Source organism: Ambystoma mexicanum, chromosome 1q, assembly GCF_040938575.1.
Source record: "Ambystoma mexicanum isolate Mex_15411 chromosome 1q, UKY_AmexF1_1, whole genome shotgun sequence".
NCBI lineage: Eukaryota > Metazoa > Chordata > Amphibia > Caudata > Ambystomatidae > Ambystoma > Ambystoma mexicanum.
The window spans coordinates 1,223,729,919-1,223,748,737 of record NC_090922.1 but is presented as its reverse complement, the minus strand read 5'-3'; the positions used below and the strand labels follow the sequence as shown (position 1 = coordinate 1,223,748,737).

Sequence of the window (18,819 nt, the reverse complement as noted above, 5' to 3'; positions counted from 1 at the left end):
TCACATGTACCCATCTTGAGATAAGCCTGGTTGCTCTCTCACACTACCAACTTGTGTATTACAGGCCTATACGAATAGGTGCGTTACCGAATACCAAGAGGACAAGAGTTGTGTAGTCTCCCACAGGGTTACTATATCAATTCTTGCCTAACACTCGAGATCCCAGGGTATTGCTGCCCGCAAGGTCACAGCACGATGCGGGATAGCTCAAAATGCAGGTTATTCTTCATCTACTGGATCTCACCAGGCTATGGGTTGGGGTTGTCGTTTTCGGAGTAGCTAGGTCGCTTGGAAGGAAGGCTAACTTCCTAAAGTCCTACTGGTAGTAAGACTTCAGTAAGCTATCCCAGTGGTTTGTAGATAGCCAACTCTTAGTATCAGTGTGTACTAACTCGGGACCTTGGTAGAGTGGGAGAGCAGTCAGGCATATCCAAAGAGGAAGATGTGAGCTGTAGGTAAGTACACTGAACCTTAGACATGCACACCAAAGAAACGGTTAAACGTATAATCCATATAACATTATTTCTGAGGCTTGTGGAATCTGCTTAGATCACATGCTGTGCATAGGCCGACATCTAGTGGAAGCTGCGGAGTATTACAGTTTGTTTTTCGAAACTCGAAAATGGGCGTCGACACAGGGCGTGCCAGTAATACTATCCCTAGTGTGACGCCCACTGTACCCAAGATCCCTCACACGTCTAGGATCCTCAGATTGTTTTTTTCCGCCATACTGGTCGGAAGTATTTTGCGGAGTCCCCTGGCCTTAGCCATACTTTTGCTAAAAATTTAAAAGATTAATCTATTCACATCCTTCCCCACCCCAACGTCGAACTTCGACACTCGACGCCGGCTGGAGAAGAAATCGACCGTCGGCTGCTGCACGACGGATTTGGGCCTCGGAAGGCCGCTGGCCTCGGCCCGGGCCTTGGAAGGCCTCTGGCCTCGGCCCTGCAAGTAGGGAGAGTGGGGGGTGGTACATACTCTACACTCTTGGTATATAGGTACACCTTATACATTTCCTACACTTAACTGCCCGCTGCCTCAAGGTGCGTATGGAGGGTACCCCTTTTCAATTCTGCCCCAAGTGCAATCGCAAATACCCTTGGGTCAACAGGCACGCCACGTGCAATCTCTGCTTGCCGAGGGACCACCCCGAAGCGAACTGCAGAGCGTGTAGTAGGTTTAAACCTAAGACACTACACCGGAATCACTTTAAATACGTTAGACGTTTACACTAGTACACTTCAGAATACTTGAGAATACATTTCAAAGGACACTTTCATGTGTGTTCACGGTTACATTTGTAGCAACATTAGAAAGGGAAAAGATAATGTTATCGTATTATCGGTTATTACACGCACCTGTGGTTTCTAACAGTTTATATGGTAATAAATTTACTCTGCAAACACATATAGTAAAGTTAGTGTAACATTAGCTTGGTTCAAGGTTCTAGAGAGGGTTTCTTCGCACAGCAAGGTTTGTAAGTTAAAATGCATAACCCTAGCTTAAGGCAGTTCGGAGAGGGTGTTAGGACAGTTTTTCTTAAGTCCAGGACTTAGTAAAACCATTCAACTGAGGCAGTACAGGACTCCACTCTTAATACAACGCGTACCACCTGAGTTCAGGGTTGCCTAGACAGAGCAGCTAGTCTTATCTTAGGAGGGAGAGAGGGCTGTAGAATCATTACATATGAAATTGTAATACAAATGGTCCTAAGAAACGTTGAAACACTTTGTATTGTGAAAATAAATGGTTTATTTAAATAAAAGCAGGCCCAGATAAATCTTGGGGGAAATAATTACCATCACATTATATGTAATCACAATTATAGAAACACATCACTATGCTTGAAGGTACACGGACCAAAGCATAAACCTTATTTGGAACACCTAACTGTAGTTCTAGGGAAGTCAAACATTTTCATACACATTTAGTATAGGTCACAGCTATTCTTGGGGAGTAAAAACCAATGATTACTTTCAGTAATTCAAGGGTAGTAGACCTTACCAGTTGTACAGTGGCGCTCGGTAACAAATCACATAATCAGTCAACTGAACAGTATATGTTTTGTGAATAGTGGAACACTCATTCTAGGTACAGTAAAAAAATGAACTACTTTTGTGATAACACACAGTTATACTAGGCGAGTGCTTTTGAGATCAGTGAAACACAAGCAACAGTTTCTACAGACTCCTCCCTTCTGTGGTGGGGACCGACACTGCATCACCTCGAAGTGTACGATTTGTTGACGCCTCTGGACAGGCGGTTCCATGTCAATTACCTGGAGTGCCTGGCAGTTTTTCTGGCGCTCAAGGCTTTTCAACCCTCTTATCACCAACGGTGTGGTTTGAATTCACACGGACCATTCCGTAGCAGTGTTCTACATTAACAGAGGGGCACCAAGTCTCCCCTCCTGGTTGACCTTGCTATCCAAATTTGGAATTGGGCTCTCCCACACAATGTATGGCTTCAAGCTGTGCACATTCCTCGTCACGCCAATGTGGCTGCAGACTCCCTCAGCCTCAACTCTGCAGCGAGTTACGAGTGGGAGATTAACCCTGATGTTCTCACCAAGATTTTCCTACAATGGGGTTCTCCTGCGGTGGACCTCTTTGCAACATCATCAAACCAGAAACTTCCTTTTTATGCTTCCAGGGACGGGCTCAGAGTGTCTTCCTTGGGGGACACCCTCGAGATCCTATGGGACAACATGAAAGCTTACACTTTCCCTCCTTTGCCACCGATTCATCGGTCACTCTGGAAACTCAGGAGTGCATCGAACTGCACTCTCCTTCATAGAGCCTTGGTGGCCAGCCAGGTTCTGGTTTTCGGAACTGCAGCACCTGTCGGTGTCCTCCCCCGATCAGGTTGCCACAGATTCCTGACCTCCTCCACCAGAGCAATCACCAGTTGTGGCACCCCCTCCCCACAATTGTTAGCTTGGCGGCCTGATGCCAGAGTTTCGATCATTAGTGCAGTTCAACTTCTCCGAGGACAACATACGTATAATTCAAGCCTAACGAACGCTCTCTACGTGAGCCCAATACAGGAGCAAGTGGCTCAGTTTTTGTCATTGGTGTCTAGCCAAAGAGCTTGATCCCAGACAGGCTTCTATTAACTGTCTCTTGTCTTTTGTATCTGACCTTGCAGGCTGTGGCATCCATGTCTTAACATGCAGGACATATTTATCCGCCATCGCGGCTCATCTGTCCAGACAGTTGCTTTTTTTTCACAGACAAACCCACTCATCACAAGACACTTTGCAAGTCTTCTTTTCCCGCTGGTTCGGGCACCCCATCCCAATGGGATCTGAATGTGGTCCTCAATGCTTTGTCATAAGCCTTTTGAACCCATGGCCACTACGAGCTCAAGTACCTTTCTTGGAAGGTTGCCTTTTTTATTACAGTGACATCTGCATGACAAATAAGCGAGCTTCAAAATCTGTCGAACACCTCATAACCTTACACAAGGATAGGTTTGTGCTTCACACTCCCACTTCTTTCCTTTCCAAAGTAGTTTCTGAATTCCATTTAAACCAGTCAATATCTTTACTGGTCTTCTTCCCGAACCCGGTCTCCGATGCTGAGAGGGTTTTACACAATCTAGACGTCAGAGGTGCTCTTAAATTCTACCTCGCCAGAACAAGCGTACTTCAAAGTTCTCCACAATTCTTTGTTACGTTTGACCCAAAGGGGAAGCAGCCTCAAACGTCCATCTCTTGGATAGCTTCATGCATTTCCCGAGGCCTACAAAATGTAGGGCCTTCATCCCCAAAAGGCCGTTCATGCACAGCTGGTTCTTGGCAAAGCGGCTGCAGTTGCCTTTCAAAAATATGGCCCTTGAAGTCCATAGCCAAGTCTGCTAAGTGGGCCTACCCATTGGCTTTTTGCAGACATTACTGTCTTGACCTGAGTTCCCAGGGTGATGCCCAATTCGGCCAGGCAGTTCTTAAAAATGTGTTCCAATAGTTGATTTTCCATTCAACCGTAGTTCCTATGGTCAGTGCTAGATAGAATTAAGGTTAGCAAGTGCCACACTTAGATAGAATTGCAAATGTTAGCAAGTACCACACTTAGATGGAATTGTGAGCGTTAGTCTGCATCACATCTAGACAGGATTGTGAATGTCGGCCAGCGCCATATCTAGATAGAAAAGCGACTATTAGCCATTGCCACATTTAGATAGATTTGTGAATGCTAGATTGCTTTGCATCTAGACAGGATGTCGAAGGTGGGCCGGTGCCATATTTGGATATAATTGTGAATATTGGCATGCGTCATATATAGACAGGATTGTGAATATTAGCCAGTGCCGGATCCAGATAGAAATTCAGAGATCTTTACGCGCCACATCTAGAAAGAACGTGGACATTTAGCACATATCACTCTTTTTGTGTCGGTATAAAACAGCACAGGGAAAGCAAAACCCAGTGTTACACTTTAGGAATGACTCACAGTTATTCTAGGTAGGTAAAACCTAATGCAGACTTATGCTGGACAGGCTAACGGCAAGTCAGAGGAAGCAAGACCCAGATGGGGAACACTCATACCATTATTCTACCAGGAATAATAAAGTGAAACCAACATTACTTTTGGGAAGAGGCACCACCAGATTACAGGTGAGTAATATACCTTTACATCTACTTGGTTAGAATGGCAAAACGGTTTGTAAGGAAAGAAAGATGTTACATACTTTTGAGAATAGTGCAACACACTTCCAAGATAAGTAAGAACTTTTTGTAACTGTTCACTCTCGGAGTTAGTTACCAACCAACTCTTTTACAAGTAAGTAACTTTTAAACACATATTCTCTTTTCTAGACAAAAGGCCCAATCCCTTAAAAGTCTTTCCCTTATTCTTGGAGCATGATTGTTCTCAGTGGCATAGCGGGGGCACCAGGGTCTAGTGTCCAACAGGCAGTGTCAGGATAGGTTCTTGAGTAGCAAAGGTCCGAGTTCCTCAGGAACACTGGGCAAACAAGTGAGTATTTTATTTTAGAGTTAGTTGAGGGTCTAGGGGCTTCACAGAAGATAACGTAGCGGGATTCCAGCAGTAGGTCTGGGTGAACTGGACGAGAGGTCTCCCAATCACAGAAAACACCACACAACTACACAGGAATCACAAGGCATCACAAGAGAATTCAGGTAAGTACATAACCAAGTCAACACAGTACCTCCGCATTGAAGAAGATTTTGCCGCAGGAGGACTTCAGGGTCTGCAGCCAAAAACCGGGTCAGTGGATTCCTCGTGGTGACTGGAAACGGGACCTTGCAGCAGGGATCAACAAAGAAGGCTCTAGGCAAGGTTTTCTCGCAGCTCGATGCGGTTCTGTGGATTTGGCGCCTTTTACAGGAGCGCAGAACAAGACAGAATATCGCCAGTTGGATTCTCGTCATAACAAAAGTCCAGCACTCTGGTGAGGGGGCTTTTCAGACTTGATTTGTGTCTCTGGAGATACACCAGGAGATTCGGAATTTGGAAGACTGTGCACCGCACAATGGCTCGAGGTCCCAGGGTCTTGGGGTATTAAAGTCCGCAAGGTCGCAGCACGGTGTGGGGTGACTCAAAATGCAGGTCGTCTTGGGTCTAGTGGGTCTCACCAGGCTCTGGGTCAGGGTCGTCGTTTTCAAAGTCCCCAGGTCGATTGGAAGGAAGTTCTACAGCAGGCTAAGGTTACACAGCAGACACACCGGTCGCTGGAAATCGTCTCATCCGCTTTTCCTTCATCATCCTCTTTGGTTTTGATTCTAGTGGTTGACTTGTCTTCAGCTTTCAGGTTCAGAGTATTTAACAGGAACTACAGCACATTATCTGCAATCTCTCCCTGCATTTTACAGCAAGGGGGGGGTTCTGGTTGTCTGGGATTTGTCCCCATTCAGGGAAGGAGAAAGACAAAGGGCTTTGGAGTTTTGGACTCCTCCCTCGCTTCCTACCTTCACAGACAGACCGGAGCCTGGGCGGGGATTCCAGGGGACTCCCACCGAAGATACAAATCACACAAAGGATTTTCCCACCCGGGATTTCAGGAAGGCCAAGAAACACTGAAATGGCGAAAAAAACAAGACCGGGCCATTTTGGTGAAATGAGCACCCTTGGGTGCCTTTACTGCAGCTGTGAACACAGCCTGTGGTAAAGGTGCACCAAATTAGTAAAAGCCATCACTGCCACCAGCCATTGAAGGTATGCTTGTCCCTGTAACATAATTGTTAGAGTTTTAGTATGAAAGGGGATACATTGTATCTACCCAGCATTCCACATAAGGTGGGGTGTGCTGGTTTCACCAAATAAAATGTAAAAGGGATCCAACAATCCTTTTTACCCTTGGAAACTGTAGTTCTCTCAAGGTTAGCAAGAGAAAGTTAAAAGGGGAGGCCCGAGGGCAACCCAGCAACAACAGGCACTTATTGCCAAATGGTTGTTAAAGAGGATAACATTAAAAGCTAGTTATACTGGGCCCTGGACTCTGATAGGTGGAGAGAAGGAGCCTCAGGACTACCAAGCACAGGAGGCACTTGGGGATTAGTAGTTTTCAGTTTAAGTTTTTTTGGGAACTCTTTAAACTTTTCTTTGGATTTTAGGAATAAAACAAAAATGTTGAGTTTACATGATCAAATTGAAAAGCTGTGAGTTGCAGTATTAAAGAAAGTACAGCATAATGCTCACCTCCTGTCTTGACATAGAATACCTTTTATCCCCACACTACCTCGGGTTTGAGGAAAATGTTTGTGCTGGATGCTCTGCAATGTTGCAGCTCTGGACCCGACCTCCGGATTCCTTGGTCTGATGATTGAAGGTAGGACAATGGACAGGATCTCTCAGCAGCAGTCTCGAGGGAGGACCTCTGGCACGGCTTTCAGCAACTTCTTGGTTCACTCTGTGGTTTTGGCACCTTTTCTGCAGCACCAATAAAGGACATGGATCATCTGGTCAATCATCTTCGCTTCCTGCAGTCTCGCACTCTGGTGAGGGGGTCTGGGCAAGTTGGATCGGATCACTGGAGGGTCCTTACGGGTTCAAAAAAGATTTGGACGGGTTCTGCCTTTCCACGATGATGCATTCGAAATGGGCAGCAGGTCTCCTGTTATTGTGGTTCTGCAGTTCTGGAAACTCCTAGGACCTCGGGAGATGGCTGGTCAAAGTTTGTCTTGGGACTGGTTGTTCCCACCAGCCAAAGAGAAGGAGCTGTCCCCTTCAGAGCTCCTCTGTCGCTTAGAAATGGGGTCAGGATAGCAGTGGTCACTTCACGGTGTTGCAAAGGATCTGCAGGCATCTCTGGTCATCTTCTTCGGTTACTTCAGCTTCCAGTGGTCAACTTGCTTTTCACTCCAGAAGCATCACCCTTTATACAGTTCCAGCACACACTCCTCTGCAATCTCTCTCAGCTTTTTGCAGAAAAGGCTGTTTGGTTGTTCAATCAGGACAGCCAGACCCCCTGTTGGAGCTGGTCCTATTCAGGAACTCTGGCAGACAAAGGACAGGGGGGTGGAAGACTCCTCCCCACTTTCTGCCTGCTCAGACAATCTGGACCCTAGGCGGGGATACCCAAGGGATCCCACCAAAGGCAAGACACACACACTGACCTCCCCCTCACAGAATAGTTGAAGAAGGGCTAACAGAAGAACCACGCTATTAATGGCGAAAAAAGAAGGGAGGCCCCAAGTTGATACTTGGGTGCCCCTATTGTGCACTACCGAGGCTGTGGACATAGCCTGCGGTATACAAATTACACAATAGTTGGTAGAACGCGTCTACGGTCACCAGCCATAACTAGGAGATTGTCTATGTGACTAAAAAGTCACAGGAGTAGAGTGAAGGGGGATACTAGATATGCCTTTGGCACTCAACTGAAAGTGGTGTGTGCCAGTCTCTCATACTATTGCATTTTGGGAGACCTACTATCCTTAAGAACTGTAGTTATTTGAGGATACAGAAAAAGAATCTTAAAGGAGGACCTTAAGGGTCCCCAGCAACACTGCCCATAAGAAGCTGTGTGCTGCAGTAGTAAAAACACAGATGCCTTTAAGAGCTATGGAGCAGACAGACTACATAGTACAGGTAGACTACACAGAATAGAGTTCCAAAAGACAGAACCCACAAGAATGAATGAGTGGAAGAAAGCCTGCACTCATTCAGGATTGAATGAAAAATTTTCAGAAGTCCAGCAAAAAGTGCTGGGAGTTCTCAGGAGAGGGGATGAAGAATACAAATGATAAATTTCTCTAACAGGAACATCAGGCTGCAGTTACACATCCAGGCTCAGTCGTGATTTCTTCATCTTCCTCTATGGATTCAGGTGCAGTGGTCGATTACTTCTTCAGCTTCCAGGATCTGACTTTTATGCAGGGACCCAGCCAATCAAACAGACTAGCAACATTCAAACCTGGGGGTTAGCAGTCCTTCCAGGACAGCCAGCCTCCCAGTTTGAACTGGATTCTTGCTTTCAGGCTGGAAGACAAGGGCTGCAAAGTCGTGGACTCCTCCCTCGCTTTCTGCCTTTACAGACACTCAGGAGCCTGGGCGGGCTTGACCGGGGTCTCCCGCCGAAGATAAAATTGCCACAAATTTCCCACCCAAGGAACAGAAATGGACAAGGAACACTAAAATGGCCAATGAATACAGGGGCCATTTTAGTAAAAATTAGCACCCATGGGTGCCTTTACCAGGGCTGTGAAAAACAGCCCCCAGTAAAGTTGCACTGAATTGGTAAAAAGGTTCACTGCCACTAGCCATTAAAGGTAAGCTTGTCCCTATAACAGAAATGTTAGTTAAAATTAGAAAGGGGATACATTGTATCTCCCCAGCACTCCACATAAGGTGTTGTGTGCCTATCTCACCTAAATAAAGTTTAGAGAGGATAACCTATCCTTTCTATCCTTGGGATCTGAAGTTCTCACAAGGTTAACCAGAGAAAGTTAAACAGGGAGCTTAAAGGGCAACCCAACAACAATAGGCAGTTATGCCAAAGGTTGTCCGAGGATATATTTAAAGACACTATGGAGAGTCTTAAATATGACACCCATAAAAAGAGTAATAGGATCTGTGAGTGGGGAAAAAGGTTCCCAAACCTTAGAAACATAATCCACCAGTAAAGCAAAAGGTTCTGGGGTTGACACCGGTCAGGTAGATTTATCATTGCTATGAAAATCTTGCCTAACAGTAAGGGGGGGCAGAGACTGCGGCTCTCCAAACTCACTCAAAGCCATCTTGATTACCGCAGTGTGATCTCAGCCATTCCTGTCTTGTAGCTTCTCACTAGCTCAACTCTCTTTATCCCTGCCCACAACCCCACAAGTGTTGTGTGATGTCTGTAAAATGTCAATTTGTCTACCCTTGAGTAACTTACTTAGGGGTTGGCTTCAGTTGACAGAGCTGTCCACAAATTGGCATGCTATGCAAATTGAAACATTTTAGCGTTGCTGCCAATGATTTGTGACTAGTGAATTAAAACATCAATAGCTGTGCTAATGAAAAGATTGTGGGGGTCTCAAATGTGTTACCTTATAAGACAAATTGTATCTTTAATAAAACAATTTGCTTGTGTAGTCCTTATTTTGTTCTACGAAACGTCATTGAACACATCAGTCTGTCCTGTAATGATGATGCAAGGTCGCATCAAGTCGTGTCAGCACTTGTTTCTGCTTAATACATTATCTCATCACAGTGCTCTGTTTCAGATACATATTGGAAAGTTTTACTCTTAAATACATTGCTCTGCGAAGCAGGTGGTCAAAGGGGTGGACTATCCTTTTCTCACGGCTGGAGTGGTCCTACAGTAAATGAAGAACACTGTTAACTGTGCAGACATGTTAACTGAATTTGTGTATCATTGCATCTCATGTATAGATGATTGTAAGGTCGGTTTAGGCATGTTGTTGTGTCCCACACTGCATCTGTAATTGTAGTGCTTAGTGTAAATGTGCACGTCGCTTTTTTCCTTGAATCCCACAATACCATTTTCTAATATGGTTTCCGACAGATGTGTTTAAAAAGCATAGAAAATCATTGTTGAAGAAGGGCATAAGATACTGCTAACTGTACTGTTCAGTAGGTACTATGTTTCTTTGCACCATATTCTGGATATGTGCCGGTGTTCTCCACACGGGGAGTCATTCCAGGCATGACCATATTCGGTGGCCGCATTATTCATAGTGTAAAAAAAGAAGCAATTTTCAACAGTCATTAGGTGAGAGAATTAGGCACAGCAGGACAGGAGTTCTGAAGTCACAAAGCTACTGTCAGATAGAAATGTTTCCTTTTAGTTATACTCTCTACAAGTCACTAGTTATGAAAGTCCCCTAGTTTAAGAATTTTTCTACGCTTCTTCAAAACCATAATAATGGTCTATTTTTATTTCTCCAATCATGTCTCTTAACTTGTTATTTTTGCTTTTTTGGTAGCCATGTCCACCAGGAACTAACGATTACTATAATCAAGTAAGTTTGTAAAAATGTACTGCACAAAAATGACAACTGTTGTTCGTAATTCAGCATCATGATTGTTGCTTTCTATGTTTAGTTACCATCCGCTACAGCCTATGGAGACTACAATACTTACTTACAAGTGATGCCGACATATTATGCTGGTAGTCAAGAAACCTTTCAGCCACAGGACGGCTTACAATCAACTGCACAGAATCTACTGTCAAAGGTAAAAGTTAATATGTAATATCAGTAGTCTTTGCACGGGAGGCATGATATATGATACTGACACAAGAGTTACAAGTTTCAAAACCTTTATTAAATTCTTGGGGTTGGAAAAACTCCTACTTTGCCCTATTTTTTTTATTTTATTGAAAAATCTACAGTTTTAACATGGGTAAAAAACTTTTGTTTCAATTCCATTAACCCAACTCAAAAAGCTCTTAGAAAACCAACAGGGAAAGGAGATAGATGCACAAAAACAAAAGAAAAACACAACAACTAGTTTGTACAGAGCATAGCCCTATAGCTATGATGGGAGTAGTCTCTACCATCAGAAAATAAGGAAAACATAGTCCTAGTCACTCTTTGTCAAATCAAAATGGCCTATACTAACAAAACCTAATGCCTGCTCTATGGGAAATATGTATGCAAAGGAAATTCAGTGTTGTAAACTCAAGGTAGCTGAGTCAGCTCTCCTCCCCATGTTTAACAGCAAGGAGTAAGGCGGCCCCCATAAACAGGATGACACTCTGGCTCAGGTTATGAAAAAAAGGCAGTTCAAAACGTGGGTCCACGTTCAAGTCACAGTCCAGCTTTCCTAAAGTTCTTTCACAGTTCAACAAAAGTTCACGTAGGTCTTCCTCTCTTGGGCTCGGACCTTTCAATCAAAAAGTATCTGATTCAACGTAGATCTTCCTCCGCCGGGCTCGGACCTTGCAATCACAGCACTTGCAGGGGTTCCCTTGCCCAAGCTTCATTCTCATTCTTTAGGAGTCCCCTTCCTCTAACTTATTTCATATTCCAGGTCTCCCTCAGTCGGGCTTGGACCTTTCACTGATATCGAAGACTTTTGAATATGCAAGGCTTTTACTATAGACCTTAGCAGGACCACTTCGGCGTTCACTTCAGCTCTTTATTTGCCCCAGTGTTTCTTGCTCTTGGTAGTTCTGTACCTGTTAGGCAAGATTGTATGCAGTGGCCCTGTGGGAGACTACACCAGTCTTGTCCTCTTGGTATTAGGTAACCCGCCTATTGGTAGAGTGACTGAGAAGCCAGACTTATCTCAAGAGGGGTAAATTAGAGCTGTAGCATCGACATCCACACATACAAGTATCCAAATAACACTTGCACTCAAGTTTTTCTAGTAAAATAATTATTTAAGTCCGTTTTAAATAAGCATTCTTTAAAAAGGGCAATGTGCAACAATCAAAATACACTTCATAACACTTTCTCATAATCAAGATGAGCAAGTAGATACTCTTTAGAGACGCTTCATACACACTTCCTACACCCAGGGGTAACTAGAACAGTATTGGCATTTATATAACACTTTTTATACTTGGTAATATTCTGAGGTTGTGGAAAGGAAAGGTTAAGGGAAGGAAAAAGGTTAACAGGTTCTCAGAGCATGTGAGCACTTTTCAATAATCTCCCAATGAAGTCTAGATAAAACCTTTCCTAGTAATACTTAGTTAAACCAATGTACCACCTATGAGGGACAGTTTGAATCAAAGTCAATGGGTCAGGAGAGTCAAAGTCAATTTGAACAATGTCTATGGAGCTGAGGAACTTCTTAGATAGCGTCTTGCACAAAGTTAGAGAGTTTGTTGAACCACAAACTGTTAGGGTTGTGACGGGTAGAGCTGATATCAGCTGTGCAAAAGTCTCAAGTGAGATAATGCAAGCTACAGACAAGAGGTAAGTACCCCTTAATCAGCACAGTACCTTATGTTGGAAGAAGAGGATCCAGCTGCCTTCTGTTCTGGTTTCAGTCTTGCAGATCCTGGGTTCCTAGGCCTCAGGCGTGGGGACAAGCTGGAGGACTCCTGCACTGCAGTTCGAAGGTCGGCAGTGGCTACAGTCTCTTTTCAGGTCAGTAGCACTTCGCGGTTTCAGCTACCGGCAAATAGCACCATGCCGCTCTTGGACACTTGAAGGGCTTCGTTCACTCTTTGAATCCAGCACTCTGGCGAGGTGACTCGAGCTTGGGTTGCCCTGCTTCGGGAGGGTTCTCAGGATCTTCCTTGAGCTTCGGTCAGGTTTAAAGACGAGGCACTCGACCACGGATTTCTCGACCCCTGGCACTCGGTTCCAGCAGCAGCAAGGAAGTACAGCCAATTGGGGAAGGTCCTCCAGTAAAGTTTGTCTTGGGGTTAGTTGGTCCCACTAAACCAAGGGAAGAAGTTGTCCATTCCGGGCTTCTCTATTCGGTTCGGAATTGGAGCTTCAGCACAGCAGCAAGGCTTCACCGGACAGTTCAACGGTCCAGTAGGATGCAGCAAGGTTCTCTTCACGATTCCTTTGTCGGATGTTTCATCCAATGGTCGACTCTGCCCTCAGTTCAAGAATCCTCTCCTTCTATGCAGGTTTCTCCCATTCATGCACAGCCTAGTTGTCACTTACACAGCAGGGTGGCTGTCCTGCAAGGTCAGCCAGGCAATCAGCACTGGGTGCATTCAGGGAAACATGGAAACTAAGGATAGGGAATTTCGGGCACCTCCCTCGCTTCCTACCCTGCCGGACACACTGGAGACAGAGGCGGGTTTCAGCACTGACAGCAACCTGGTTTGTCGCGCAGAATAAAACCCTCAAAAGACCTCACTAACAAGAAATGGGAAAATAAGAAGACTGGCCCATTTTGACATAATGGTCATCCATGGGTGCTATACTGCAGCTGAGGATTCAGCCTGCGGTAAAAATGCACAATGATAGGAAAATTAAACCACTGCCACCAGCCATTAAAAGTAGTGAGGGTAACATAATAAATGTTACATGAGTAAGTAGGAAAGGGGACTTAGTAACCCCCGTTTGGGAGAATTCTCAGACATTTGCTAATTCCCTCTACCTTAGAGACCCCCAGCAACTTTGCTGGGTTTTGAGTACTTGATTTTTTAACCTGGAGAGAGTGAGACTCTTTTTCCCCACTCTCATATATTTTAATGTGATTTTTGTACTGTGGTTTCTTTAGGTTGTGGAGTCTGACAAACTCCATAGGCATCATCTTTTACTTTGTGTCACACAGCACCTTCAGTGCAGTGACACAGGAAAGTCTTTCAGATTTCCCCAAGGTTTAAATACCTTCTCTGGGATAAACTACTGTTTCCCAGAGCAGGAAATTGAAATTGACTTTACTTACATTTGTAACGTCTTAGACCCAGCACACACTATCTTACTATCTTTGTATAGTTTCTCATGTAACATATTAATGTTACCCTTTCCTCGCTGAATGGCAGTGGTTTACGTTTTACTACCATTATGGGATTTTACTGCGGGCTGCGTTCACAGCCACGGTAAAGCACCCAAGGGTGCCGTTTTTGTCAAAATGGCCCAGGCCTTCTTTTTTTGCCAATTCTTTGTGGAAAGGTCCTTCTTGAGATTTACTCTCCACGCCAAACCCTGGTCCCTTTGTTCATTTTGCTTTTGGCGGGATTCATGAGTAAAGCCCACCTCTGGCTCCAGGGTGTCTGGTGGGGGAGAAGTAAGTGAGGGAGGTGCCCGAAACTCCGTGCTTAGTCTCCTAGGAGACCCAAATGCACACTGTGGAGATTGGCCAAGTCCAAATGAATCTTTCTCTTAAAGCATTCACCTTTTCACTTCCCCCTTTGTCGGGGTTAATCTTGACCATTGAGCATTTCAGAGTTTGTTAACTTTGCTGCTTTATAACAAGACATCAAACATTTTGCTGAGACTTTTGAGTGGGCTACTCCTTTCACCGGACCACTCCGCTACTCTTTATCACTGGCTTCACAGTTATTGATAACTTAAAAGTTCACTACTGGTTTGCATTCCTTCGTGTCTCATCAGCATGCACGCAACCTTCAATTGTGAGAAACACTGTGCAGCTTCAATCTTTCCTTGACACAAACCAGCCTTGCATGTCTGTCACTAACTCACCGGTGGTGTGCATTGTTAGGACAGTTTTTCTGAAGTCCAACTAAGGGCTTAGTAAAACCATTCAACTGAGGCGCAGTACAAGACTCCACTCTTATTAAAAGGCTGTATCACCTGAGTTCATGGTAGCGTCGACCGAGCAGCCAGGCTTAGAGGGAGAGAGGGCTGTAGAATCAGTACAAGTGAAATTGTAATACAAATGATCCAAAGAAACACTGAAACACTTTGTATTGTAAAAAATAAAGGATTTATTTAAATACAGGTAGGCCTAGATAAGGGGTAAGTAAGCACTAAAACATTATATGAAATCACAGTATAAAAACACAACACTATACTTGAAAGTATACAGACCCAAGTATGACCTTATTTGAAGTACCTAACGGTAGTTCTAGGGAAGTCAAAACCTTTTCATACGTATTCAGGTCAAGCCTATTCTTGGGGAATAAAAACCAATGATTACTTTTTACAATTGCATTCAGTAATGCAAGGGCATTAGACCTTTCCAGTTGTACAGTGACTCTTGGAACAAATCACTTAATAAGTAAACTGGACAATATACTTTTGGTGAAGAGTGGAACACTTATTCTAGGTGCAGTAAAAACCTATAACTACTTTCATAATATGATATGATATGGCATTTGTAACGCGCCTTTACACAAGTGTTTCAAGGCACGATGAGGCAGGGAGGGGGGACAAAAGGAAGACAGACAACGATCTTACTAGGCCAGGTGTCATTCAGATTGCGCAAGTGCATGGGAAGATGGGAAGGGAAAGTGCAGTACAGGAGTAGTAAAATAACAAGATAAATAATAAAGGGCCAGCTGGTGGCAAGTGAAAGGTAAGTGCAGACAAGTGCTGGGAAGGGGGCTGTAGGGATACAGAGACAGTCCTGCTGTGCAAGGGTTGCCAGGGAGGCAGTGCAGGGGGAGGGTGGCTGGGCCAGGGACCGAGATCAGTGAGAGTGGCCCAGCGCAGATTCAGTGCAGTTTCAGTCAGGAATTTAGCAGGGGAGAGAAAGCAGAAGCAAAGAGGAAGGTTTTGAGGTGCTTCCGGAACCGGGGATGGTTTTCAGGAAGTTTCAGGGAGGCAGGAAGGCTGTTCCAGAGGGAGGCCCCTGCCGGGGAGAGAGACTCTCCCAACTCGTTGCTTGGAGAAGCGGCTGACCCTGAGGGAGTTGGAGGCGGATGAGCGAAGAGCTCGAGAAGGAAGTTATTTAGGAAGAGAGAGTTGAAGGTATTTTGGCCCCGGAAGGACTTGTGGACAATGCAGAGGGCTTTGAACTTAATCCTCGCAGCCACTGGGAACCAGTGCAGAGATATCGGTCCTGGAGAGATACAGTCCCTGGGCTTGAGGCCAAGGACAAGTCTCACAGTCCTGTTCTGGATGAGTTGCAGAGGGCGGAGAGTAGAGGCAGGCAGATTTAGATAGAGGCAGTTACAGTAGTCCAGCTTAGAGAGAACCAGGGCTCTGGAGACAGTGAGATTCTGGGGGAAGCAGAGGAAGGGAGGAATACCTCTGAGGGGGTGCAGCTGGTAGTGTGACTTCATAGAGACATCAGAAATGTGAGGAGAGAAGGAGAGTGTGGAGTCGAAGATGACCACAAGGTTTTTTGCCTTGCAGGAAGAGGGCCAAGAGAGGCCGGCCAGGGAGCTGCAGGGAAGGAGGGAGTGGGTCTGCCGATGAGTAGAATCTCAGTCTTACTGGCATTAAGGCAGAGGTCATTGGCGACACACCACTCCTGGATAGCAGACAGACAGTCAAGAGATGAGGGAAGGAGAAGAGGAGGCCGAGGGTAGCCTGCAAATGAGCTGGGTATCATCCGCATAGCACTGAAAGTTGGGGCAGAGAGCGGCGATGCGATGGGCAAGGAGTGCCAGATATTGGTTGAACAGCCAGGGAGAGAGGTTAGATCCCTGGGGGACACCACAGGTAGAGAAAAAGATGTCAGAGAGGAAGGACCCCAGTTGGACCTGGGAGGGTCGATTTGAGAGGAAAGAAGTCAGCCACGCCAGAGCCTGACCAGTGATACCCAGGTAAGTACGGAGACGGTTGAGCAGGATAGCATGGTTGACAGTATCAAAGGCAGAAGAGAGATCAAGCAAGATGAGAACACACAGAGTGTTAGAGTCAAGGTTGGAGAGCAGGTCTTCACGATGTTCAGGAGAGCAGTTTCCGTGCTTCTGGCAGCTCTGAAGCCAGACTGATGGTCATTAAGACAACCCACAGATTCATCATGGAGATTAAGCTGGGAGATGGCCAGTTTCTCCAGGAGCTTGCCCAGGAAGGGAGTGATGGAGATTGGGCGATAGTTAGCCTGGCAGGAGGGGTCGGAAGAGGGTTTCTTAAGAAGAGGGTGCACAAGGGAGTGCTTAAGGGGGGGTGGGAAGACTCCAGTGGTGAAGGAGTGATTGCAGAAGTCAGCCAGGGCAGGAGCCAGGGAGTCGATGTGGTCCTTGATAGTTTGGAGGAACAGGGGTGAACCTGTTTCGACGAGACTTTCATAGATTGGACTTGTCTGGAAACCTCGTCAGCAGAGAAAAGGGGAAAGGCAGAGAAGGAGGGGTGGCAGCAGAAGGGCCAGAGGAAGAGCAAGGAATAGAGGGAGGGAGGTGATAGGAGGAGAGTGAGGACAGGATGTCCTGAGTTTTTGAAATTAAGTCAGAAGCCAGTGCCGTGCAGAGGGCCTGGGAGGGGACAGGAGAGGTAGAGACTGCGGCAGGATTGGCCAGTTCCTTGCAGATTTTAAAGAGTTCAGCCGAGTTGTTAGATGCCGCAGATAAGAACGTCGAGCCGGTATTGCCTTTGGAGCAGGCGGCAGGCCAGTTTGTCAGAGGATGAACATGAAGCACGCCATTTCCTCTCTGTCACCCTGCACTTGCGTTTTAGGGTGACGAGATCCGAGTCATATCAGCAGTTACATTTGGCTTTGGGCTTCCGGCGGTTTATTATGACAGGGGCAAGGATATCAAGAGTATCAGATATAGCAGAGTGGTTAGGGCTGTGTCAGGGTGAGAGTCAGCTGAAGGGGGAGGTGGGGTGAGAAGGTGGCAGCGAAAGCCTCAACTGACACGCACTTCATGGGTCGGATGACCGATAAGGAGGTTGGCAGTGGTGAAGGTGGCTTGGCCTGAGGGGTAGGGAGGGTGAGGTGGCAGGATAGGAGAAAGTGATCACTCCAGGAGAGAGGAGTGGAGAGAGGGACAGAGAGGGGAAGGTCAGAGGAGATCAGAGCATCAACAGTGTGCCCTGCAGAATGAGTCGGTCCAGACGGGAGAATGGAGAGTGAGAGAGAGTCGCAGACGTCGCGAAAGTGTCCGGAGGGTGGACAGGAGGCATCCAGGTGGATGTTGAAGTCTCCAAGAAAGAGGAGTTGAGTGGTTGAGGCCAAGAGTGAGAAGGAGAGGGCCGCCCACTCGGAGAGGAAGGAGGAAATCTGACCAGGTGGCCGATAGATAGTAGCCACAGTAAGAGAATGGCTAGGAGAGAGAGAGAGAGAGAGAGAGTCGGCAGACAAGGCATTCAAAAGAGGAGTAGGTCTGCGTAGGAGTGACAGAGGCAGGAATCCACTCGGGGAAGATGAGGGCAACACCCCCACCAGCAAGGTTGGACCTGGGCACGGTGAGGATCTTGTAGCAGTCAGGTAGGAGTATGTCAAAGCTGGTGACAGCTGGCCGTGAACCATGTCTCAGTGAGACCGAGCACATCGAGGTCCAGCTCCTCAAGAAGGCGGCAGATATCAGAGGAATGTTTGATAGCAGAGCGAGAGTTAAGAGTGGGAATGGGGAGAAGGTTGCCATCCTTGAAGAACTTCCGGGGAGGGGTACAGATCAGAGGTATGCCCTGCGGAGGTGTAGAAGCAGCACGAGAGGGGGCAGGGAGGGAAGGAGAAGGCAAGGTAGCCGAGGAGAAGAGGGGGAACAGCAGGAGAAGAAAGGAAGTTGATGAGGCGCGGGAAGCGTCTATCAAAGAGGTGAAAGTTGGCCTGAGGGCACCAAGACGGTCCCATTAGCGTAGACATTAATGATGGCCTTAGAGGAGTGGAAGGAGGCCAAGAGGACATCCCGACGGGTGCTACCATTAATGGGAGAAGAGGAGAAAGGAGCGAGCACAGGGACCATATGAAGGGTCCATAGGCCAGGTGAAGGCAAGACAAAGAGGATGTCGGTGAGAGTTTCCTTGGAGGAGGCACTGGAGTAGGGGTCCGCGATAGGGAGGCCTGGGTTGGAGACCAGGATGTCCTTTTTAAACTTCTTCCTACCAGATTTAGTGAGGAGAGCAGGATAGTCAAT

The 18,819-nt window shown here is 46.2% G+C and overlaps 1 protein-coding gene across 4 annotated transcripts in view; it reads left to right on the top strand.

The window, feature by feature from the left end:
* The window catches only part of RAVER2 (ribonucleoprotein, PTB binding 2), a 1,138,299-nt gene that overhangs the window by 1,067,410 nt on the left and 52,070 nt on the right, over positions 1 to 18,819 (top strand). For 2 of the 4 annotated variants that reach the window (XM_069641987.1, XM_069641989.1), the window contains exons 13-14: positions 10,397 to 10,432; positions 10,515 to 10,646. In XM_069641987.1, the coding sequence (XP_069498088.1) occupies positions 10,397 to 10,432; positions 10,515 to 10,646 (168 nt within the window). The remainder of the gene's footprint in view (positions 1 to 10,396; positions 10,433 to 10,514; positions 10,647 to 18,819) is intronic. The other 2 variants (XM_069641988.1, XM_069641990.1) reach the window with 1 other exon arrangement.